Source organism: Thunnus thynnus, chromosome 14 (assembly GCF_963924715.1).
Source record: "Thunnus thynnus chromosome 14, fThuThy2.1, whole genome shotgun sequence".
In the NCBI taxonomy this organism is placed as follows: Eukaryota; Metazoa; Chordata; class Actinopteri; order Scombriformes; family Scombridae; genus Thunnus; species Thunnus thynnus.
The window spans coordinates 12,529,756-12,555,655 of record NC_089530.1 but is presented as its reverse complement, the minus strand read 5'-3'; the positions used below and the strand labels follow the sequence as shown (position 1 = coordinate 12,555,655).

General features: G+C 37.7%; 1 protein-coding gene across 1 annotated transcript in view; it reads right to left on the bottom strand.

The window, feature by feature from the left end:
• The window catches only part of lmbrd1 (LMBR1 domain containing 1), a 68,079-nt gene extending 43,173 nt beyond the window's left edge, over positions 1-24,906 (bottom strand). The window contains exons 1-5 of the mRNA XM_067609891.1: positions 24,805-24,906; positions 22,960-23,136; positions 21,688-21,751; positions 2,730-2,827; positions 790-857 (exon numbers count right to left, since the gene is read on the bottom strand). Coding sequence (XP_067465992.1) covers positions 790-857; positions 2,730-2,827; positions 21,688-21,751; positions 22,960-23,136; positions 24,805-24,870 — 473 coding nt within the window. The 5' untranslated portion in view covers positions 24,871-24,906. The remainder of the gene's footprint in view (positions 1-789; positions 858-2,729; positions 2,828-21,687; positions 21,752-22,959; positions 23,137-24,804) is intronic.
• Between the last annotated feature and the right edge of the window lie 994 nt (positions 24,907-25,900).

Sequence of the window (25,900 nt, the reverse complement as noted above, 5' to 3'; positions counted from 1 at the left end):
AAAGAACTAGCAGTAAAAGGTCAGGAGCCATTTAAGGAGGTTAACACCTTGCCAGGTATAAAGACAACAAACAAAAGCCTTGTAACATCAAGCAGGACCCTACTGAGTGAACAGTCACCAAACAAAGCCATTACAGCTCCTGGTACCAGGAAAGCAGTCCAGGATAAAAGCCATCATGTTGTTGAAAATCAAAGGACCAAAGCAACTATTCCCAGAACAAAGCAGCAATAGTTCCAGTTCATGAGGTAAAAGAGGGGCTAAATTGCTTCTGTCCATAAAAAGCCCCCACGTCCAAACTTTAAGCTTTAAGAAAGTATAGTCATGTGTCCTTTATTTCCTCAGACCAGGTAAGCCCTCCACCAGTGCACCATTTAATGGATGAGAGAGCACATTAAATCGTATAGGTTGAACTACAGACGTGTAGTTGTCATGGTTGCAACTCTATTATGTCGTGTAGGTGCTACTCACAACCAGAATAAAACTTGCTAATAAAAGAGACATAGCTGAGAATTAGTATAGATTTGTAGATACATTATAGAATGTCACAACAAGACTTTATAATCCCTCCACATCTGCTACGTGGAGAAAATGTAAGGAATCTAGTTTAGAATCAGAATAATAACTATATTTAGACAGTGGTATATGACTTTTCTCTTGAATGGCTTATCATGGCCAGACAAATGGCACTGTAGCTGTTTGAAGGGTTCCACCTCTCATTAACTCAACACAATGTTATATCCCCTTCCACCTATCGTGTAGCAGAAGAAGCCATCCATGTCTCTAACTTACCCAATTAAAAGGAGCATCACGCAGACAATGGCAAATCCAATTGTGTACTTCAGAGCGTTTTTCACTTGCTGTAATAAAAGAAAAATTTAAACTGGTCAATCATGGCCATGAAGTGAAATATTATTATTCATTGTGAGTGAGGGAAGGGGGTCATACTCCATTTAGTTAAGGACTATAGTGATTGAGAGCTATATGGAGTAAGTGTAGATGCAGTTTGACCTGGCAGAGATAACATGTCACTCCCAGTGCTATTCGATGTGCTTTTAAAGTAACAATACAAAAGACCTCCCTGTCTGTGAGAGAAAGTGCCTCTGTCAGCTCAAAACTGACACACGGAGAAGAGAAAAGGCACTATGTGATAGCTGGTGTTTGGTACATCACTCGCTAAAAAGACTTTTAAGGATAGATATATAATTTATAGTGTGATTGCAGTCGTGCTTAGGTTTGGAAATGTGACTGTTTTTAAGGAAACAAAATGTCCTACATTTTACGCTTTAATTGTTTCGATCTATTTTCCTTACATTTTTTAAAGGACAGTTTCACAATTAGAATTATTCTTAAAAAATAATCAGATGCCTATATGAGTATCGGAAAAGGTTTTACTTGGTGTAATCAGTCTGCCATTAAAATATCCATTTTTAATGTGCTTTCAATGTAAGTGATGGGGGAATGATTATTTTCACTATTGATTATTTTCTCAATTAAACGATTAGTTGTTTGGTCCATAAAATTTCAGAAAATGGTGAAAAATGTTGATCACTGTTTCTCCAAATCCAAGATGCACCTTGAAATGTCTTGTCTTGTCAATCAAGAGACCACAACCCAAAGATGTTCAGTTTAATATCACAGAATACTAAAGAAGCCAGAAAATATTCACATTTGAGATGCTAGACGCAGTGAATTTGACTTGGGTTGAGACTTTTTTTCTTAAAAAAGCCATTAACCAATTATTGAAATAATTGGCAATTAATTTAATAGTTGGCAACTAATCAATTAATTGACTAATCGTTTCAGCTCTAATCTGAAGCTTATATGAATGAGCATTTTTAGTACAGATGTCCACATAGCAGGGAATTTTGTGATGAAAAGATTTTAACTTTGGAAGACATCCACTTGATTTGACTAATTTGGCCAGCTGAAGTTTCATATTAGCTTCAGGCAAACTTTTAAATACATTCTTGCACAGAGCGAGGACTATGGATTTTGTCTCCTATCACTCACATTGAAAGTGCATTACGAAGGAATCTTTTAATTGTCAGTATGAACGGGAGTAATTATTATTAAGCAAAACATCTTTCAATGTTTACATGGGCATGTGACTATTGTTTTAAGACAGACTTTAAAAACTGAACATCACCTTTAAGCTTGTGTGGCTAACCTGTTACCCCATGGAGCTTTATTTTACATTTAACATATCTAATCAAAATCTTCAAGCCTTAAAAATATGTTGACTAGATTTTCTACCAAAACATCTGCATGGTTCTTTTTTATGTTTTAAAATATTCATTTTTTACAGCATTGCTCTTTTAGTCGTTTATGGTACATTATCCCCACTGTCGACATGCATTATTGCACTCTGCAGTGAGCAAAAATGTGTATGTCATCTCTGTGCTCACAGTGAGTATGTGTGTTCTTTGAGAAGTCAAGGTTTATAAGGAGATTAGAAATTCAGATACATAAAAATGGAAGGCCATTTCCTGTCATTGTTGTCATGCGTAAAATGTTACAATTTCTTGGTTAATGCAGACTTTTGGTTAATGTTGCCTTATAATAGCTGGGAAGTTCATCTTAAATTACTAACACAGATTGTTGCATAGTAGAGCGGACACCTGAATGAACACACAGCTGAGGAATTCACTGTGTGAATTCCTCAGCTGTGCTTCTAAGCTGTGCTTCTAAGCAGGCTACAACACTATGTGTGAAAATAGGTGGATTTTTACCGAGCACTTGTTCACGTTGTCATCATCCCTTTCTTCATAGTAGAAATAAACAAAGGGGATCCACAGGAAGACACAGAAGAGTATGATGGAGTAAAGTGCTATATGGATAGAAAAAAAGAGAAATCAAAGAATTAGTCACAAAATACTTCATCTCCATCTTTTTATACCAAATATTTCTAAAGCTGAATATCAAAGACCATGGCCTTTGCTAATATCAAACAGCAAAAATATTAAAATATTGCAATGCATTTCTGAAAAGTACAGCAAAGATTATACAGTTTTTGATTCAAATTTACAATTTAAGTTACTAATGCAGTGCCCATTCAAAACGTGCCTGTTTGGAACGGGCCAACTGCTTTGCCTCTGGTATTGCTGCTTCAACGCATAGAAATATTAATACTGTTGATGTGAGGTGAATGAGAGTATACACTAACAACATGAAAGAAACTAACATTCTATTATGCACAGATGTTAAGTACTGTCATAGTGAATAAATGTTCTTTTCTCATTTCAAGTATAATGAGAGTTGTACTGAAAAAGAAAATACATAACAGAGAGCTTTTGAAAAAAATGTACATCCTAAAATAAAGTGGATCCATCATAGTGGGCTCTTAGATCGTTTATTTTCTGTGGCTTCATTTCAGATCATTTGAGTGGGTATATTTGCTCAAAAGATTTGTGCTTATATGAGACATACTGGTTTTTAACTGCCTCTGGGAAGTAGCCTAACAGTCTGTCCATTCTTGATTAAAAGCTTTGTTTTTGCTGTCTATTGTTCTCTTTTTAGAGCACGTCATGTGAAAAAACTTTTCTCAAACTGAGCTGATACTGAAAGGTGATGTGAAAAAGACTGCAGACCACACATGAGAAAAAAAGCAATACAGATTTGTATTGTTGTTCTTTGTATTTACTGCTACACTTATTGGATGTAATGAATGAATGAAAAGGAGAAAGGTGTAGCTGCATGTGTGAATAGTGAAAATCACAAGCGGTGCCTGAAATGTTATCTCAGTAATTTACTGGGAACTATGTGTAAAAGAGGCTTAAGAGCGTCTTTCTTCATAGTAAATCATCTACTGAGTGTTTGATGGTTGTTTATTTTTGCTTTAGAACGTAATCGCCATGAATCAATTGGAAAATAATGGTGTCATTCTTTCTCTCTCTCTCAGAAAAAGCTTATTTCCGCCGCTGTCTCTCCTCACCAGCGCTGTCTCTCTGTCACTTGCCCACTCTGTCACAGAGCCTTGAAGTCCCGCCCTGCTGCTGCAGAGCGGAGTGGCTCGCTGTTCTCTAGTTAATTCAAACTTTATTAATATTGAACGTGTTGCGTGTCCAAACTGCACCTAATACGACACTGCACTCCCTTGGGTCGCCAGGCATACACCTGCCAAGAGTGTAGTCGATCGGATGAACGGTTCAAGAGATACACAAAGGACATACATACAGACAGAGAGTCCTTCCTTCAGTGGAGAGATTTCCTCTGTGCCTGAATCAGTGTCAGTAAATAGCCTATTATTCTTCTTGTGCAAGTTTGCTATTACTGTAGGACGTACCTTGCTAATCCAAGAGAAATGATGTTGAATTTCCCTTGGCAGGCTAGAGTACACATCAACACATTTCAACAAAGAATATCTTTTAATTTTTCATATCTGTGTATACCGCAGTCATAATATAATTCTCCCACTCAGTCATATCATTATTTTATGAGTGACAAAAGTAGTTGCGAAGAGTCAAATTTGCCAGTGAGCTGTTGACTTTTTGCATGCCATGTCAAGAACATTTTTTATGTAGCCTCCATTATCATTCAGTCAGCAATGGCAGATAAACCAAGGAACTTCTGAGTTAAATTTGACCCCATTTCTGAAAAAAAAAACAACTTTCTGATGACAAATACAGGACACAAATTTATTGATTCATCAAAAAACACTAAAACCATAGTGAAACATTAAATAACATACATTCTATCAGCTATAAATAAATGTTCTGTAATCCTATCTGAGTTCTTCTATAGTCATTCCAGACCACGTACCATTACTTCTCTCATTGTTTGAAGCTCTCAGTGTTATCATTTGGGTAGGTGTATTTAATTGTGCAGACTAACAAAACAAAAACTACAATATTAAACAATCATAGCCTGCTACCTCATAGGGGAAACACAACATATGGGGATTTTGTTACATTACAGCTTAACTGAAAAACTGTTGTTGCAATTCCCATTAGCAAGAAAAAAGGAGGAGGAAGGAGACCCATGGTGGTTAAAACAAAAAAGCATTAACAAAAAACATAATCATCTGTTATATATATAATATGTATATACAGTATATTATATATATAGCAACTGCTGAGCATATACAGTGTGAGGTCCCATGACATGGCAGAATTTCAGCAGATGTTAAGGCTGCCTTCAAGGCCTATCAAAAAGTGCTATGCTCTCGTTTTTGTGCTCATTGTTTTTTTTAAGTGCTTTGAGATCTGTGCTCACTTTCCTGCTCACATTCCTCTTCTGCACGCAGAGTGTAGTGATTTAGAGAACTCATCCTTTATGAAGTGACATATCCAAGGGGTTATGAGTCACAGGAGCACAGAGTTTCTAATCATTTTAAACCAATAACTCTTGTTAAAAGCTCACTTGTGTCTGTAAGAAAGGAAGCAATTTTAGTACATGTTTTAAAGAAAAAAAATCATCCTAGAAAACCTTAGGGGAAGCTTCCATCAGAGGCATTTTAACCGTGAAGCAAATGTAGGCAACTGCTTTGAGCCCAGCACGCAGTTATAAGTGACATGTTTTGAACAATGTCAATCATTCCTAGAGAGGTCCATTAAGCAGTGAAGGACCATTTCATATGTATGAATTTAAAAGTTATTGAATTGGTTTGCTAAGCAAACTACTGTATCCCTCTAAAAGAAACACTAGTATGGAACAAGACAGAAAATTAGCTCCTTGTGTCATTATGGTGGTAATGCTATTTTTTTTTATTTTAGAAATACTACACTTAATAATACTTTTCAATAATAGCCATTCAGTGCATTTGGTGGTTGTTGACACACCATTCACACACAATTCAAATACGAGCAGGTGTGCATACTTTCATTCACACTTCTTAGAAAACGCTGTGCCTGGCTCTCTAATTGTTAATATTATTTCATAGATTTTTTTGTTTTCTTTTGTGTATACAGCACAGTAGCAGTGGAATATCTATATGTGTTATTTTTTAACCTTAAATGTTTCCCTAAAAATTATAAATATTTATATTGAACCGAGCAGCATCATCACCAGAGAGCCCTCAAAAATCTTACCACTTTTGTCTGCCTGGCTGGCAAAATCTTGAGTCTGAGTTTCTGTTTCTATTGATGGATTAATCTGCAATTTTATTGGTTAATTAATCATTTCAATCATTTTTGTGTCAAAAATTCTCTGGTTCCATTTCAAATAGGATTAGCTGTTTCTCTTATGTCATATAGGACAGTACATTTTTATGTTTTGGGCTTTTGGTTGGACAAAATAGGCAATTTGAAGGCATCACTGGGGGCTCTAAGCAATTGTCATTTTGTCACAACCTTTAACAAATCATAGACCAGTGGTAGGCAAATAGTGCCCATATCCCAAATCTGGACCTCCAACAATAATATTTGGCCCTCTAACGAAAGCTGAAGTTTTCCCTTGTATAGATTACATCAAGTCTTTTACATGGCTCTTCATAAATCTGTAGTAGAAAATGTGATTCATGTAAATCCCAATAGATTTGACTTTGACCAGATCGGATTCGGTGTTTCCTCGCCCTCCACGGCTTGGTCATTGTTTCTCGGTTCCTCGCCACGGCAGCTTGAGCTTGTCGAGCGTTAGCATTCCAGCTAATCCCTCGACTTCTGCAAAGTTAGCACACCAGCTAGCTGCCTCGACTCCTTGCCAGCACACCAGCTCACGAGGAATGGAGGCGACAATTCTTCACACCAGAGGTGTCGGAGACTCCGGGGCCCGTCCCTGTTGCTGCGGAAATAAGATTTCGAGCAAGGACACACACCAGGTCTGCTCGAGCTGCCTAGGGCTGGAACATGCCAGGCTAGCTATCGATATTCCCGGCTCATGTCAACACTGCGCTGTGTTCACCATCAACAGTCTCCACAGACGGCTAGCATGCCAAGCTAGTCTGTCTGAACTCGACCCCTACCTTCCCGCTGGCGCACACCCAGCTCAAAGCGAGGGAGAAAGGGAAGTCAGATTATGTCTTCAATTACTCGGGCTGATGGCGTCTGCCATTCTCGTAGTCCGTCTTGGCCGCCTTCACATGAGGGATTTCCAGTGTTGGGTGGCTTCCCTCAGGCTAGATTCCGTGCGTCACGGCGCGCGGAGAGTGTTGGTCACAACAGAGTGCGTCAGAGCGCTGCATCACTGGCGAGCCCCGTCTTTCCTGACCCGGGGGAGGCCCATGGGCTCCGTCCTGTCCAGGAAAGTGGTCATTACAGATGCGAGTCTGTCGGGCTGGGGCGGAATACACAAGGAAACCCGCAGTGAGCGCTGTTCTTCTCTCTGCACAGCATGGATGCTTCCCTGAGCGTAGACGCACTAGCGCACGCCTGGCCGCACGAGCTTCTTTAGATGTTCCCTCCACTGGCTCTGATACCCCCCACTCTGTCCAGAATGAGGGAACACGGCCACATGCTGATTCTGATAGCTCCACACTGGCCTGCGATGCATTGGCTAGTGGAGATTTATCGGTGGCTGCGCACTCAGCCTTGGCAACTTCCGCCGCGCAGGGATCTGCTGTCGCAGGGAGGGGGACAGTGTTTCACCTACACCCGGAGCGCCTCGCGCTGTGGGTCTGGCCCGTGAGTGGCTCGATCTGACCGCTGTGGGGCTTCCACAGACAGTGATTGCCACTATCCAAAAGGTAGAGCCTCCTCCACTAGGTCTCTGTATGGCTGTAAGTGGAGAGTGTTCAAGGAATGGTGTCTCAAAGAGGGACACATTTCTTTTCAGTGTCCGGTGGGAGTGATATTGTCATTCTTGCAGAACCTGATTGACAAGCGAAAAGCCTTTTCCACGATATAAGTGTATTTGGCAGCCATCACCACCTGTCATGTCGGATTTGGGGGACGAACAGCGAGCCAACACCCGCTGGTTTGCCATTTTATGAAGGGAGTGCACAGGCTTCTCCCCATCTCTCGACCGCTGGTGCCTCCGTGGGATTTAGCTGCGGTTCTGGAGGGGTTTAAGGGTCCTCCATTTGAATCACTAGAAGAAGCGGACCTGAAACACCTGTCCTTGAAGACAGTGTTGCTACTGGCGCTGGCTTTGGCTAAACGAGTTAGCGACATCCATGCGCTTTCGGTGCATCCCTCGTGCGCTCAGTTCGCCCCGGGTGATGTAACGATGACTCTGAAGCCAAACCCCAGCTTTGTGCCCAAGGTGGTTGGTTCATGTTCTCCTATCGACCTTGTGGCTTTTGCTGCCCTGCCTGGAGAGCGGCGGTCGCGTGCGTTACGTCCGGTTCGTGCAGTGCGCACTTACATGGATAAGACTGGGGGTTTCAGGAGGAGCAATCAGCTGTTTGTCTCCTGGGCTAATCCTCATAAGGGAAAACCTGTTACTAAGCAACGCCTCTCCCACTGAGTGGTGGAGGCGATTGCTTTGGCTTATACGAGTCAGGGTCTGCAGCCACCGGCGGGTCTGCGAGCGCACTCTACTCGTGGCTTGGCCGCATCCTGGGCCTTATTCAGGGGAGTTTCTGTTCAGGATATTTGTGCTGTGGCGAGCTGGTCTTCGCCCCTCACTTTTGTCCATTTCTATATGCTGGACGTCTCCGCCCCGTGTGTAGCACGTGCGGTCCTGGAGTCCTAGCTGGAACGGAGCAGCTCTCCTTGTGGGTTGGTGGACGCTAGATAAGCTTGTCTGGCAATACAAGAGCTACCACATCCCAAAGTGAGACATCGAAATGAATATTATGAAAGAGAAGAGGTTTTTTACATAATCCTGGTTCTCTGAGTAATATGAGTGAGATGTCTCACCAGACAACCCCTCTTGCTTGGGCGAGTGCTTATCTTGAATGAGACTGTGTCGTCCGCAGCAGCTATTTAAGGTAGGTGGCACTACCTGGTGCGGATGAATACGTTCACCAGCCAATCAGGATTGGCGTAATGAGATTAATGCTTCTGAGGTCTGCAGTGAGGCGTGCATCCCATAGTGAGACATCTCACTCATATTACTCAGAGAACCGGGGTTATGTAAATAACCGAAAGTCTTTATGCTAGTGTTTTCCTTCTTCTTATGAATGCTATTTGTAAAGACAAGTTAATAAAACCATTAACCATTAGTAATTCAATTGGGAGCTTTATCCCTCTGCTATTTGTATATTTAAATTGCTTTGGGAAACTCTCACAAAGCAGGTAATCACCAGACTCTTTTAAATGTTCAAGACTGCAATAGGAAAAACCCATCTGCATCAGGGAATAATTTCATTCACTAAAGCTGGTGACCTTCTGTATGAAGTGGCTGCAATACTCCTGTCCTTCATGAAAGAACTTACTACTCTCTGATCTAAGCCTTTTTTGGTTTGTTTGGTTCTTTCTTTCCAAGCAGCTTTTTTAGAGAAAAGACCCAACACTCAAAAGCATTAGGAATTCACAGAGTGGAGGTGAGGCAAAAACACTTAAATAGAGAGATGCTATTTCAAGCTGGAGGCTTTTCTTTCTGGAGTAAATGGATGTTGGTGAAGACAGCCCAGACAACCCAAAAATAACTCAGAGAGAAACATGTCACAAAGATGTGCTCAGAAACATGGCTGGCATAGCTCAGTACTTCCTTGAGGTGATAATGTGAATCATTAGCACAAGTCACATTGTGATGCCAGCTAAAAGAAAATGTGCAGGAATGTAAACAGCTAACCAAGACACATGAATTTCACTTTTCTCCCTACATATTAAACAAAGGTTTGATATGATGGTAGTGATTTTTAATTTATGAAAGGTAAACATCAATTTAAAAATCTCCAGAATCAAAACATAGAATATAAACTATTAATAGACATACAATATGGGCATACATCATTAAGAAATGATATCTATAATAAACTAAACAACTGTCTGTTAAATGGCAAAAAATATTATATTGTAAAATTGCAAATTTGGTCTTTGTAATCATTTAATCCATCAGTAACACACTTTAATGGCAACTTACATGTAGAAAAACAAGTGGTCCATATCTGTTTAGAATGTATGGCCTCAAGCAAGTACAAACATGCCCCCTTGTGAAATGACTATATTTCACAAAATGCTCTCTGTGCTGCAGACAAATGAATGTCACTGTTATAGAGGCTTGCTTTTTGCCAGCTGTGATTGTGACAGGGCATTACTTTCAATAAACACATGCTCATTGCTCCACTAAGTTATCCATTTACACTCATTTACAGCCAGACAAACTGAGTTTAGGATGATGCCAGGAGCCAATAAATGCAAGCCATGCACAGTATGCAGCCACTGGCATATGCTTGGGTTAAAGCAATGGGTAAAATTAATCATAACACCATGAATATTAACATACTGAGAGAATAGGTCATACTGCATTACCATGTATCATCCATTACTCTCTAAGCAGATCTTCTACTAGGAAGAACACCTGACCAGGGATAAAAGTTTAGCACATTTATCCCCCTGACAGAGTAGAGGACTAAATAATTAAATGCACTACCTTGACCCTTTACACATAGTTCCTTTGTTTATATATAGAATATACTCCAATTTACTCATGGGGGAAGAAAAATAAAAGAAACATATTTTGGGAGCTGAAGTGGCTATAAAGGCCTACAGTCTACAGATGGAGTTAGAGTCACATTTGAACACATTAACACAAGTATAGATAAAATAGAGAAAAACATTTTGCAATTAGAAAACAGTAATTTATGTTTTCAGTATAATTTGAAGAAATTTCAATATTATTAACTATTATTCAGAGTAGCAGTTTCTCTTCCAGCACCGCATAAGGCTTAATGAGAAACATTAGACACTTGTCCTCACTGCACAGTGGCCCTCAACAATGGTCTTAGCACTTGGACTCTTGTCCCTTGCAGACAAGTAGAATGTATTACATTTTATGTGAAAATTAAATGCCAAGGGAGAATTCTAACAGAAACACTGTCTCTGACAAAAGACTCCTGAGACTGATGAAAATATCTGTCTGTGCAGACACTTGCTGAAAGGTAAGGTACTATGAGCTTGAACTCTCATTTCCTGTAAATATCAAGGGATGTACCATTTTTTGGGGGCCAAACCACAGATAAAACACAGTTGTTTGAGGACAGGTTGTCTGGGAAGGGTTCAAACGGGCCCAGTAGTACTTTTCAAAGGCGTCACTGCCCATCCTAGGGAGATAATCAAGAATACTGTCACAACTGTATACCTGCTGAATTGATATTAGAAATATTATTTTAGACATAACTAATTTTGTGAAATGAGAATTTCTAAAGAAATTATAAAATCATATGGATGAAAAAACTAAACTGTGACACTGACAAATATTTTATCAGTATTTTAATTATATTGTTATCACTTGTCTTCTCACTTATATAAAAACAATAAAAACAAGGTTTTAAAAAAGAAAAACACAAACAAACTGCACAGCCAGTGATTATGAATCATGAAACTGAACTGAATGAAACAACTGGAATCAGCAAATTGATTTTTGATTAACACCTCTGCTGATGAGTATTAAACTTAAATCTGACAGGTATCATTAAGGACTCTGATCTGATGCCTGTGTTGCTCTACTTCTGATGGATGTGTGACTAAACAGTTGTTTGCTAACATGCTAGACCCAAGAAGCTGATAAGCTGATGGAGTATCAAGGCTAACCGCTGTGAGTTTGCTTTGGAGTCATTCTCCTGCATTCTCATGCAGTTTTAAGGATCAGAGAGAGGTATGATAGGGTGGAAGAATAGAATGTATTCAGTTTCAGAACATAATTTCTTAATGTGATCGTTATTAAATTTCAAATGACTCCAGAATCAATATTTTATTCTGCATATTGGCCTAGCATTACTTTTTTACTAGGATCAAGGAAGGATCAAGGAAACTTTATTGTCACTTGAAGAAGGTACAACTACAGTGAAAATTTTTGATAGCCCCTACTATTTACTATTTAAAAGACAAGAGAAGCTTAAAGCTGTGTGTAATCTCTGTCATGTAAAACAGTAAAAACACAAACCTTCAGACAGCTCAACAGTATCCAGATGTAAATGTGGTGGAAATAGATAGGAAGGTTGCTTTGCCAGGCCAACAGGCTATGGAAACATGTCTGTAGGTTCTCATTTTTCAAAATTAAATAGCATAATTATTATAACTTTGCACTCTGCCTTTCCTATTAAATGTATTACTTATTAAATAAAATATTCAATATCACAGAATTTCAATATTTACAGAATGAGCACCATAAGAATTAATACAACATCATATCAGGACATCTGTGCCGATTCCCATTTCTTACAGCATGTTTGCATTGACTAACAGGTCTTTCAGGCTATTATACTCAACTGTTTTGAATGCCACTTACTTGGTCACCCAAACTGACAAGATGGAAGCGAGTAGTAAACCCAACTCTAGACTACAAACAGACTCTGGAAACCCATAGTTTATGTTGCAAATGCTAAAACTGCAGGTAGAATCTCTAGCGTCCTAGAGATTTTTCTAGTTTGTTGCCATCTGCTTGGACTGTTACGAAGTCAAATCAGTCTGCTCTCATATTTTACCATTTTGTTTCACTTCATAGCTCAGTGGCATGATATTCTGGTTGGAAAGAAGGCACCATATCCCCAGTAGGATAAATGGACTCCACAGGGCCCCTTGTTCATTGTTGCAGGAAGTAGGGAACATCAATTTCAAGGAGTAGCCTTGTAGGACAAGAATAGTGAGCTGAACAGCATCTTTATGTAACACATTATCAAATGAGTCCTGACCCAGACAACAAACATTTTTACATCAGAATCTGAAGCACAACCAAGCCATCTAGGTGTTAGGTTTCACATGCTGCACCAAGCAATCTGACAGTTATCAAGATACATTTGTTCAAATATTTAAATGACAGCCTCTTCTGACTTTTAAGAACATGCATTGTAACACAAATGATAACACCTCAGTGATTTGATGACCAAAGTGCAGGCTATGTGGATTTATGTTTGGTTTTCGACTATACCCTGCTTGCTTCAGAGTATTAAAAAAATCAAACATTTCTAGGACTTTACCCAACTCAGAATTTTGTCTGTCAAATTGAATTTGGCTATTCAATACGAAGATTTCACTATTTGTTCTTTTTTTTCATATAGACTTTTTTTCATATTTCTGCCAATCAGAAAATCCATTGGCATGAGTCTCAGTGATGATTATGACCACATTAACATAGTCAAATGCAACAGAGTTATGGTAACATATTTTCTGAGCATTGAAAAATCAATAAAAGACAGCTGCATATGATGTAAGATTTGAATTTCGGCCTATTTGAATTGTCGACATACAATGTCAGGCTTCCATATGGATTTGTCGGACTAATGAGACAGGCAGCACACATGTATTTCTGTTTAAATCAAGCTCTTATAGCCTATTTTTTATTTCACTTTAAACATTAAAAACAATGTGTAAATGACTAAACAAATTAAACAGTTTAAAATAAATTCACAGCATTGTCCGCTATGAAATAACTGACATCTCTTCTTCAATAGGAAATGCCTATCCCTTTATTTCTCTTTAACCCTAATCCTACCGACTGGGGTACCCACAGACCCCAGAGGTATACTTTTGACATATATCACAGGTGCTTTATTCTATCATTCCAATTTTTCACGACTTTGTCAATCAATTTGGTCCTAATGACTTCGTATCACTGTTTTCTGTTTCTGTTTTAATCAGTGATTTTTAAAAATACCAATGTATTGGGATCCTGGGGAACCCAAGTCAAAAGCACCCAATTCCACCTATGTAGTTTTAATAGATGGAACTAATTATTGAGTTCATGTTTGCCATGGGTCCTAATTTAAAGTATCACACACTATTGGGGGGTAGGGCCACCCTGTCAGTCATTTTGAAGGAGACAGACAGATGCAGCAGACACAGATTTCAGATGACATTAATTACATAACTAACAATGTTTTAGAAGAAATAAGTTAACATTTTGCTATGGTGGTTGTTTCTCAAAGTAGTTTATTCTTGGGGTCCCAGGGACTCCAGTGGGTAGTCATTGTATGTTTAATATGTTTATATAAAAACTAATAAATAAATCTAAACAAGAATAAATTAACAAATGAAATTACTTAAAACTGGAATTATTTTAGATGAAAATAAAAACAATAGGCCTGAAAAGTTTAAATAAATTCATGGCATTGTCCACTTTGAAATAACTCCTCATCTTAAAATATATTTATGATTACCCTTATTTGTGATTCCTGTCCTGTTCCTATCCCTGTGCATTTTTGTAAGCTTATATCTGTTTCATCCTGTTATTGTAATGCACACTGACTGACAAAAAAAAAGACTGCTCGACTTGAAGGTTCTCAGTCAATTGAGGGGTCTCCAACAGATGATTCAACTTATTTACTTTCAGGGGGCAGTCCTATACATTTCTATTAAATATGTATGAGAAACAAAGTTCAGTGCAAGCTTTCTTCAACTTTGACCACTTATAGTATTGGATCCATGTGCACTAATGGGGATGCTCAGCATGAGGTGATGACATTTGTCAACAAGATCATTGGACAAGCAGGAGATAGAAATAATATTTTTAGCTTTCTGTCAGACTAACAGTCAATGACACATCCATCAATGTGTTACCCTGTTATAAAACATTACATACTGACTGTAACAGTGGGGGTGGTGTTTTATAATCTATCATTATTGACTGCCTTTCTCTAGTAGTTCCTTTGAATTGAAAAGTACTGCTGTATTTGAAATATCAGTAGCAGATGCCATTACAAAAATTTCAGTATCTTTTTTTATTGGTCAAGTAACAGTAAGAAAGAAAGGATATTAAAGGAAAAGGTTAACACTACCATTTCGTTTCAATAAAATCTATTTACGTTACGGCAGCTTGCTTACACTGGTGGTTGGTAAAACCAAAAAGAGCCAACAAGAAAAACAATTCTTACATCTATTCAAGTGGATTACTATCAGGTATAAAGCTGTACTAAGCTAACGTATCTACAAGAAATGAAAGTGCTCAGTTCCTTCTATGAATGATAGAAAAGAAACGCTGATTGAAACTATAATAGATGGATTAGCACCCTAACAGCTAAACCACAACTGCGAGATAGTTTGGTATACTACTGTATATTAAAGCATGACCAATACATCAGCATTGCCAATATTATCAGCAAATTGTAGCTCATCAACGATATATTAGCATCAGTATATACAGCAAAAGTTTTAGGCACCCTGGATGTTTAGATTCTTATCCATTATGCAATACCATCAGGAAGTGTCTGATCGGTCCCAAATTTATTCATGACATGACAATGACCCCAAGCATACAGCTAGAGTCATAAAGAACTATTTTCAGCAACAAGAAGAATGATGAGTCCTGCAACAGATGGTATGGTATGGCCCCAACAGATCATGGAGTCAATCTGGGATTACATGAAGAAGCACCTGAGATGGCCTAAATAATAAATCCACAGAAGAACATTCTTTCTCCAGGATGGTTACAGCAACCTACCTGCAAGTTACCATGAAAAACTGTGTTAAAGTGTACCGAGGAGAACTGCTGCTGTTTTAAAGACAAAACTGCTCACAGCAAATATTGATTTCACTTAGGTTTCTGCTGTTTACTCAACTTTGTAAAAAGTTAATTGATAAATTGAAACAATTTATAGCAATATTTTTGTAAACATTCTCACTTTACTTTTAGTGCCTAAAACTTTTGCACAGTACTGTATGTCAGCCAATAAGTAAAAATAAATTGTAAAGACATTAATGCCAAAGATATGTTTGAGGTGCTTTAGCAACTGTGTAATGGTAATTACCCAGAGAGCATTAGATTATTTTTATTTATTCTTAAATGTCAAACTTCTTTAATGACAAAATTTGAGGGATTCATATAAAATGTTTATCTTGTGTTTATGTTAGAAAACAAATACCAGCTGATATAAATAAATCAATATTGGTATCTGCCACAAAATTGGTCTGGCTTTACTGTATATCACCATAACATAAGCTTAACAGGTAACAACAGGCTTTAAAATGTTTCCATGGCATACATTTTTAAATCTCTCTCAGTCTAAACAAAGGCAGAGATAGAGCTATAGGATTATAATAGCTATAGGTTTTTGCACACAGAGGGAAGAAAGCTGCATTTTCTTTCTCATGCACGCTGGACAATGTGCTTATCATTGAGGGGCTGTATAACACAAAGCTGCCCCCAAAAATAAAACTGCAATTTGTCAAGGTTTTTCAGGAATGCTTTTAAAAGTAGCACTAGGCTACCACTCACCAATAAAATTCAGTCAGCACATGTAGGTGGACAAGATTCACACACAAAAAGAAAGCACTTGTAGTGTATTTACAAGAGGATTGCATCCTCTCTAGCTTCTCTTCTACAAATGGCATTAAAAAAAGCAGAGAGAAAACCAATGATTTATTTAAAAGGCCCAGGGGTATTTTGCCCTGTTGCTTAAGGGTCTTATGCACCACTGCTTTGAAGTACTGAACAGTCCAAGGAAATGCATAAATGGACAGATGCTGGAGATTGAAAGACTAGGCTTTCAAACTTAGGGTTCATCAAAGATCACAAAAAGCTATTTGGGCTCTAAAAGGTAGTGGGTGTTTCAGTTAGAGACGTTCATCCTCTTTGTCAAGTTGATGGTACATTTTATCCAACACTACACTAGGTAGAGTTTGCAAAAAACTATAAGGTATATTCTCTAAAGACAATAAGTTACATTTCACTTTGACAGAACATTTGTACCTTTTTTTTTTCTTGGCATAATGCTCAAATTGTGATATAGCTTTTATCTCTTCATCACTGGTGTTCAAGTTGTTTCTCAGACTCAAAATGCTTCCTCGTGCAAAACTCATAATTCATGCACTCATAAATGCATAACTGTAACATATCTGAAATGCGTTTACTTGACCTAGTTAAGATGTTGATGTTAATGTGTACTTTAGCTGTCATAAGATAAAATGAGTCCAGACAACAGTGAGATTTCACACTACTGACGGGCTGCTTTAACATAAACACACATGCAGTTTAATGAACAAAAGGGAGCAAAATAACCAATAAATATAAGAATGTTATGCACTCCCACCAATTCAGTATAACTGTGTGGATTACTCAAACAGTGAAAAAAATTACAAAAAACGTAACAAATCCATTGACATAACAATGGTATTGTGCTATATTATAATTACCCCACTATGACAACGTTGTGTTTCTAAAACTCCACAGGCTAATTATACAGCAGAAAAGTGAATTCACAATTGCTGCAGAAATGTTGACAGTGTCAGCAACTGACAAGACTGCACCCAATGACAGAAATGTAAGGCCATCAAATTATTTCAAACATCAAGTAAATAATGTAGAGAGTTCTTAAAAAATCACTGGACAAACACATGCTTATTAAGTGTGATCACCACTGAATACAAATCAATCTACCTTGGAGAAAAACATGCTCCAGTGGAGGAAATAGGAAATCTTGATGTCAACCCTGTAATTATTCCATTTGTGAAGAGACAAATGGACAGTGATGTCAAATATGGCCTTAAAGAAAATTCTACTTTAAAGGTTAGATCTGTAAGGAAGCTGTGTATACTACACACATAGAGCTTGGTCTCCACCTACTGGCAAATAAAAAAGTGATGCCCCTGAAAAAAAGAGGGGAATAAGTCTCTGGTTCAATGTAAACATCAGTAACACTGTAGTAAAATGGACTATGCAGCCAGAATCAGATTTATCATATTTTCATATCTAGCCTAATACTGCAGCCATCAACAAAGTATGACTTTGCTAAGCTTCAGCACAGTCCTCTTATATTGTCGTCTTCAAAAACATATACTTGCTGCAGAGATGGATAGTCACATAGAAATGCATCATGAATCCCAACTGACTTTCAATTAAATCAATTGTAGCACTGTCTCAAAAATATTACTGCAATAAAGCATTTAAATTTAAATAGCCATAGGCAAGTGATCCGACTCAGTACTCAATCTGTAAAAATCTCACAAATATGACTAGAACACAGAAAACAGTTTTCCAATGTTGTCACAGCAAGGCAAATGAACTGAGGAGCATGTCATGATAAATGATGGGTCAGTATTCATTACCTCTAAGCTAAGTATGCAATTTAAATATTTAAGAGGTGCTGTAGGTTTATTTCAAAAATATGCCCAGAGGGACTGAGCACAATATCAATCAAAACCGTAAGGCTCTGATTTTAGGCTGTTTTAGGAGCACTCAACCTTATCAACAGCCAAAAGTTACAAGCACAACAAATTTGCAAGCAGATCACTCTGCACCATACTCCCAGAGCTATGATCACATGTCACGCGCTTGAGGCGAGTAGCAGACTCTTTCAAAAGCTTCTCTTACCCATTTCCTGGCTCATAGAATGTATAGTCTTGATATGTCTAAGATTTTTTAAGCTTGATAGGAATATTTATATGAAAAAATGCAATTTCCTTTGTTCTGTGAATGGCATGAACAAACTACACTCACTGAGCACTTTATTAGGAACACCTAATCTAATGCAATCCAATTCAACAGCTCTGCCATAAATTCTACTTTTATGAAGCTTATACATTTTCAGTTTTTGTTGACATTGTCAGAAAGGTGATAATTCTACTTTATGTTTATTATTGAGGTCATAGTGAGTGGTGGTGGTGGTGGTGTACTGGACTGTATTATATTGAAAAGTGTTCCTAATATTTTGCCCCTCTTATATATGTTAATGGAGCGGACAAATTATTAGGAACATTTTTCAATTTGCAATGCCTACTTAACACGAAATATAAAACCAAAGCATTTATCTGGATTAAACTATAAAAGAGCACAGCATGAGTACCACAATTTGAAGCGCTGCATGACACACAGCAACTTCAGCAGCCACTCAAAACAATTACAGCTTGTGACCTAAGATTTACTCTCAAACCTTCTAATCAGACAGAGATATAGGTCTAAAGGACTCCAAATTACTAAACCAACTACATAAGCTCTTCCTCTGATGTGTGACAAATTTCTTGAGTGTAACTGTTGCACCAGGAACATGGTTTCCAGGCAGTTTGGCCATTAAACGAATTAAATTACTGACGGGACACGGCCCTGCATTCGAAAGACTAAGCCTACTGAATTATTCATTTTTTTAAGTCTCTAAGAAGCAAAGTTTCAATTTAAGGATATTCTAATCCAAACTACAGATAGTAACAGAGAAAATCAATCTTGTGTATGAAATCTTATTTGTGTGTCCAGAGGACAATATACTGTGGCCCCTTGAATGCTGGATTCAAGTGCAGTGTTCATGGTCTGTGAAAGCCAATTTTCTGATGTCATTATACCAGTGGAAGTGGTTTCTTTGATTGGGCTGTCTGGGCAAGGAGACAGCTTGTCTTCCTTGCATTTGGCATTTCTGAACAGACGGTACATAACAGTGTTGCTGACAGGCACTTTAAGCCAGCATCTGTTGGAAAATGTGTGATCTAGTGTCTCTGGCATGACTGAATTTGCAATCGTAAAAGACAACAAACTCATGTCATCCTTAATATGACAATAATGGAGAAATTTCAGCGCCACTTTAGTTTTAAGTTGGGAATTTATCAGCCAAATAGCCTGGATACTGTCCCCATGAATTGTAACCATGCACAAATACTACCATTATGGAGTGATCTACAGAGACTGAGCTTGTCCCCTGTCACAGCAAGAACATTGGGGGGGTGAGTCCATGATAACTGATTGATTTGTTAACAAACCTAAGGTGAAATGTTATAATTGTAATCTAATTCATGTGACAGTTACAACGAGTGAAAAAGGGAAACAAATAATTATGAACATTGCCTTTCTCTTGTTTGCCATGACACCACTAGATCTGAGTCCAACAAGGCAAGAAGGATCTGTTGTCTGCATGCATTCAACATGTTTGTCATGCCTTAAAGATCCAAATTGTATTTTTTTGGTGAGAAATATTAAATCCAAACAAAAACATTTTTTGTCTAATACTGTCATTTTCTCATGGGGAAACAAACATGTTTCTATTTTTTATGCTAATCATCTTAACCATTACATCAAACACAATACTGGAAACATTTCAGCTGATTCTACTTGCCCTGCCACATATTATAAGGAAAAACAATACAGAAGGCGAACCTGAGGAGTTTGGAGAGGAGACGTAACATGACCCACGACTACTGGCACTCATAATATATCAACAGTGACAGTGAGTCCTCTGTACAATAGGAAAATAAACTGCTTAACATTTGTTACTGTTGTAATTATTCTGCAGCAGGGAAGCATTTACCATGACTGCTATACCAATCAGTCATTAAATTAATCCCTAAATTTTATTACTGCAATCACTTCAGACATTTTCTGTTCAACACTAACCTCACCAAAATGTTACCATCATCTAAACTGGACTCATAAATAGTCAGGGTATTTTTGTCATACTTGTTTTCACAACTCCTTATGGTAACCCTGACAAATCAGTCTTATAAACATGGTCACCAGCTTCCTCTGTAAGCATATGATTTTCATAACCTCTCCTGACAGTGTACACATGAAGGGGGGAAGAGTCTGTAACCAATAGCTGGTCACATGCAACATCAGTAGATACAAAGCAGAATATTTATATGATGAAACCATTGGTGCCAATGGCGAAATCAAGCTATTGCATCAACATAGATAATTAAGTCCAGCAAAGAAAATATATTTCAATATAAACACATATTGACATTACAAAATTATACATTTATAAAACAATAAATAACCCTAAAATCATACATTATAAAATCACAGAATTATGTAAACATAAGAACTGATAACTAAGAAAGAAATTCTAAAACTTGAATTATTGAAATACATGACCAACAAAAAAGGACTTTAACAGCAAAATATTGACACTGCAGAGTCTATGAGAAATGCATAAGGTAAACAGTAAATAATCGTGGCATGAGTGAATATGATGATCACTGTCTATCATTAAGACACACTGGACCTCAAGGTATCAATAATACTTAGGTGTGTCATATGAAGGTTATAACAATTCACCTTGTGTGCAACAGTAATAAGGTGATCAGAATGCTGCTTGTGCTCCATCTAAGGCACAATCCACACATCCAACGAAAAAAAACATTTCAGCATACTTAATAAGCAACAGTAAATTTAATTAATTATTGACAGCTATAGTTGACTAATGCAAGCTGTCTGCTATTTGACAGATTCCATTCATTTTATGGCCAAAGTGGGCATTTGGCCTGGAAACATTGTAAATGTTTAATATCTCTGATATACAGTATTAAATCATCATGGAAATCAAACCAGTTTTGTCCTTCTATCAATATTAACCTGTGAAAATGGCTTTTCACTGTCTATTATTTCAGTAGTACGCCCATTCATGGTCTCACTCATTTGAATGTCATGTTTATGTTTGTATCAGGTTTAGTGAATTGAATGACAACATTTTTTAAAAGGACACAAGGCTCTCTGGAATCAGTGAACTACTGCATAGCTTTTTGAATACTTTAATGTGGTAAACCACAGTCAAAACTGCTCATAAAGTAAGACGTGCAGCTTAAGTTACCATAGAGATACACGGAAATAAGTCACCATTGTGAGAACAAAAAGCCACTGTGAATCCCAAAGTCTGACTGCTAACCCACTAAGATTGCTGTGTGAGTGAGTCAGGCCCCAGGTGTTTTTAAAATTGAACTGGCATCAAGTGAAAGAGGAGATAATATTGATAATACAGGAGAATGACGTAAGTGTATAAGAGAATACACTTACTGTAATATCCATACAACACGGTGTCTTCAATTTGCGCTCTCGTCTCATTGTTTGATGCCCATTCCTGGATGTCAGCAAAGAAAAAGTGAAAATTAGAATTAAGTTCAACAGTAAAGAGAATTACACAACTACAGCCATCAATGAGAAAAGGCATCAATTAGATCAAAACTCATTAAAAAGAAATAATCAGTATGAAATATAATGTAACAAAAGAAAACAACACAGATGCAGGTAGTTTGTTCTGGATACTGTATTAATTCTGCCACTTAATTGTTTATCATATTCATTAAGCATTCAAGACAGAGGCATGAAATAAAAAACAGAATACACAGATTAATGAATTAATCCAAGACCCTGGACAGGGGTAGGTCATGCCCATGTAGCAGTGCTCTAGCCACTTTGTTTACCTAGATATACAAAAGTAATTCAGATATAAACAGAGAATGATACAAAACTGACAGGCACTGGGGGAATAACTCAAAGCTGACAGACCTTTGTCTAAATCTATTTTTATTCATGTGTAGCACAGCTGTGGGAAATTGTCCATTATAAGCTTGCATTTCATGCATTTTACTTTAAGGGGGAATTCTCCAATTGGGAAGAGAAACTGTTAAAGCTGCAAAAAGATTAGGAACTAGGTATTGTTTTTGAAGAGTAGCAGCCTCAAGGAAAATGCTTGTGTCATTTCTGTCAGTTTCTGCAGTGTCATGCTTCTCACTCCTCTGAGATAAGCTCAAATGATCTTTTCCCATCAGAGGCTGCTGTAAATGTTATTCTTTCATGATCCTTTTTACATTTTTTTAGCCTAAAAGCCTCCACTTGCTTTCATGCCTCTTTGCTGATTATTACACTTTTTATTATAAAACATAATCACAAAGAGATTACCAAGAAATCATGTTTGATTAAGTAAGTGAGGGATTATGTTCCTCATGAGTTAATGTGTGCAGCCTATGTTAGGTAGCCATGACTAAATGGTACAAAAAAGACATACCCTTTAGCAATCAAAGAAGATCACAACCCAAAAGATGCAACAAATTACCTGCTGTTCAAATGAAGATGTCATTACACACTTTGCTAAATCTTGAAATAGGTACAAACAAATGCAACAACATGGCAAAAAATTTATGAGCTTTTAGACTGGACAAAAATAATGTCCACATTGTCTAATTGTAAGAAAATTACAAAGCAAACCAGTTAATAGCTGCCTCAGGAAAAGTCATTTGTATTTCTTAAATTGATTTTACTGGGGCTGTTAGCAGAATAGATACTAACCTTGTAGGTACCATTTGGATACTTCATGAATGAGACAAGGAATATATCCACTGGCAGAAGTGCTGAAGTTATCAAAGCAATGGCTAGTGCACATATTGCTGTGATGGTTGAAATGACTTCACTCTCCTGACGACTTTGAAATTTCCGAATGTAGACCCAACAGAAAGCAAGGATTACCTTAACAGGAAAAAACAATAATAATCAAATTAAAATAAATGTAGGATTATGAGGAATAGTAAAAACAAGGAACAAGTTAGCAAAACAGCATTTAGCCTGGAGAGATCTATTACATGTTAGGCAAAAGTATTATTATTAAATTTGAGAGACTATACACAGTACAATGGATCAAAATTTCACTTTTTTTTTCTTTGTGTCTACCTGTAATCTCAGAGGGAAATTAGGCTGACCAAATTTAAAAGCGGGTGTCAGCAAGGGGGGGTCAGTATTGCAGGGGTATATTTTATTGACCTGCATGCTGCTGTGTGCATGATATTGTGTGCCCCTATGCATGATCTACATTGCTTAGAAACTCTAACTTCAGTGTGTGTGCTGCTGGTGGCTGAAAACGAAATACTCAAACCAAAGTGTTAACACAACAAGTGGGGAATTATATACTGAGAACAGCCTGGCTAAGGGTTATACAGGTCACCTTATCCTCTTTCAGCATGCAAGTGAACACAGAGTTATTAACATTGTTAAGGACTGATAAGACATAATGACGAAATAACAGTAATAACCATTTGAAAATTCTTTGAGTTAATCATTTAATCATTTCATTTAATCAATTTCCATGAATTTGCTCATTTATTCTGCTGCTTTTTTAACATTAAAAAGACAAAAAGAGAGGGCATGTCAGTGTAAAAGGGGACACTTTAGACAGAGATGCAAAAAGAGAGGTTCCAAAATGACAAGGTCATATTCCAGGCACACAAGCTGTAGGAAGTGAGGACACTGCTAAAACTAGTCCCTTCAGATCAAGGGCTGCCATTCACAGACAGGATCAATTAAAGGCCCGCAGCCTTAAGCCTCTGGCTGCTTGTTTTGCCAGGTAATGACGCTGGCTTTGCATCCAAATAAGATCCATTGAAGGGGTTGATCAAATATAAAGGGCTGCTAGTGGTGAGTAGGGAAACAGAGCAATTTATTGGCATCCAGGCATTCTTCTGGACGGATCCTGATTCAGCCATGTGACTCTAAATGACAGCTGAGATAATGAGTGCTAAATTGGGTAACAGATTACCTTAGCTGACAAACTTCAAGGCACTCATCTACGTACTACTGAAGTCTCTAAATGCGTCCAAATTACGAGGAACAGGAAAGGAAAGGTTACATATGTATATGTGTATTTACAATATCTGCTGACAAGCAGCTTTTGCTTATTATCAAAAGCACTTACGTTGCATTTATTTATTCGGCAGACTATCATTTTAGCAATTTAAACCCTTGTGGAAAGTTAGCATCCAATTTATAGAGTTATATGCTCTTACCAAGAAAAATCTAACCGGAGATGTTAATTTTCTGTGTAACGTTACTAAAGACAAGAATACACGCGACCTTGTTCTCGACATGGTGGTGTTTTACACTGCGATTATTTTTAATCGTATGAAACATAAAAGCATACTAAATACTACAGTGAGTTCCAATGAAACAACAGCCTGTAAGTGAGTCATGGCTAACGTTAGCTTAAACCAATCCAAAGCCAATATTGACGTTAATACACGGCAGCCATGTCGCGCCGGTAAGACATTAACCAATCCATGAATTCGACTGCTAAAAAGATCTCAAACTGATTGTCTAACGCTTCACCACTCGATGATGCGGTTAGACAACTTCATACGTGCTTACCAAAAGTATAAAGGTGAAAATAGACCACCCGAGCAAAGACTCGGAGAGCAACGACTGAGCCGCCATCTTCACTTCCTGCAATAACAAAACCACGTGCTTCGGTTGACGTCACCACGGAGGAGGGCGAGCAAGCAGCCGTGACGTCTACGTGGAAAGTCCATATGTTTGTTGATAAGTCCATATGTGGGATGATAATTACAGGGGTTTTATTGAACTGTGTTCACAGCTTCACTCATGCTGGGACAAGTCGGCCGTGTAAAGAGAGGAGGCATTAAAAGCATCTGACAATACAGTGGAGTGGACTCGGTGCCATAAGCGAATGAGCAGTAGTTATCATATTATAATAGTAGTCTTACTGGAGAAGAAAGTCTGACCTGAGGGGCATTTGGGCCACTGTATAAAACACATTTAAAAAATATGGTAATATGATGCCCCCGCTGCATTTCTTACATCCTGAAATGTATATTTAATACATACCATATCATTCTCTTTGCTCTGCTTTTCTGTATGTTATTTTCTTATATTGCATCTCTCTGTTACACATAATCTTGTGTGTCAACTTTAGATAAAAAAATAAAACAACAGCATATATAACATGACAACAGCATATACAAACAGTAGCCCATATGCAGAATTTTGATAGTAGTGGAGTTTGTGCATTTTTCTTGCATGCACCGTACTTTTATTCAGTTGTTGTTCATTAAGCTTTATATAGGTTGAAAAAGTAAAAGTGGGTCATTGGAAATTAGGGTGCAGTGCACCTGTGGCTGCATTCCCATGTGTAGAGCAGATCATTGGGGTAAAATTTGTTATCAATTATCTACCACAGTGGCCCACACCAGCAAACGGGCACTGTATGTGGAGCTGAAGGTATTCCCTCAGATGATATTATAGTGTGCATATTAACAATTTATATATAGGCCTAATTAATGAGGCAAGTTCAAAATTCTATGATATCTGTAGGCTAATATTCCTACAGCATTGCAATTAGCTTCTCTGGCTTCTTTTCTTGGATCTGGTCTCTTAAATATACATACATTAAATATACATTCGTCTCTCTTCTTTCATTAGTACTTTAAACCAAAGATTAGTGCCT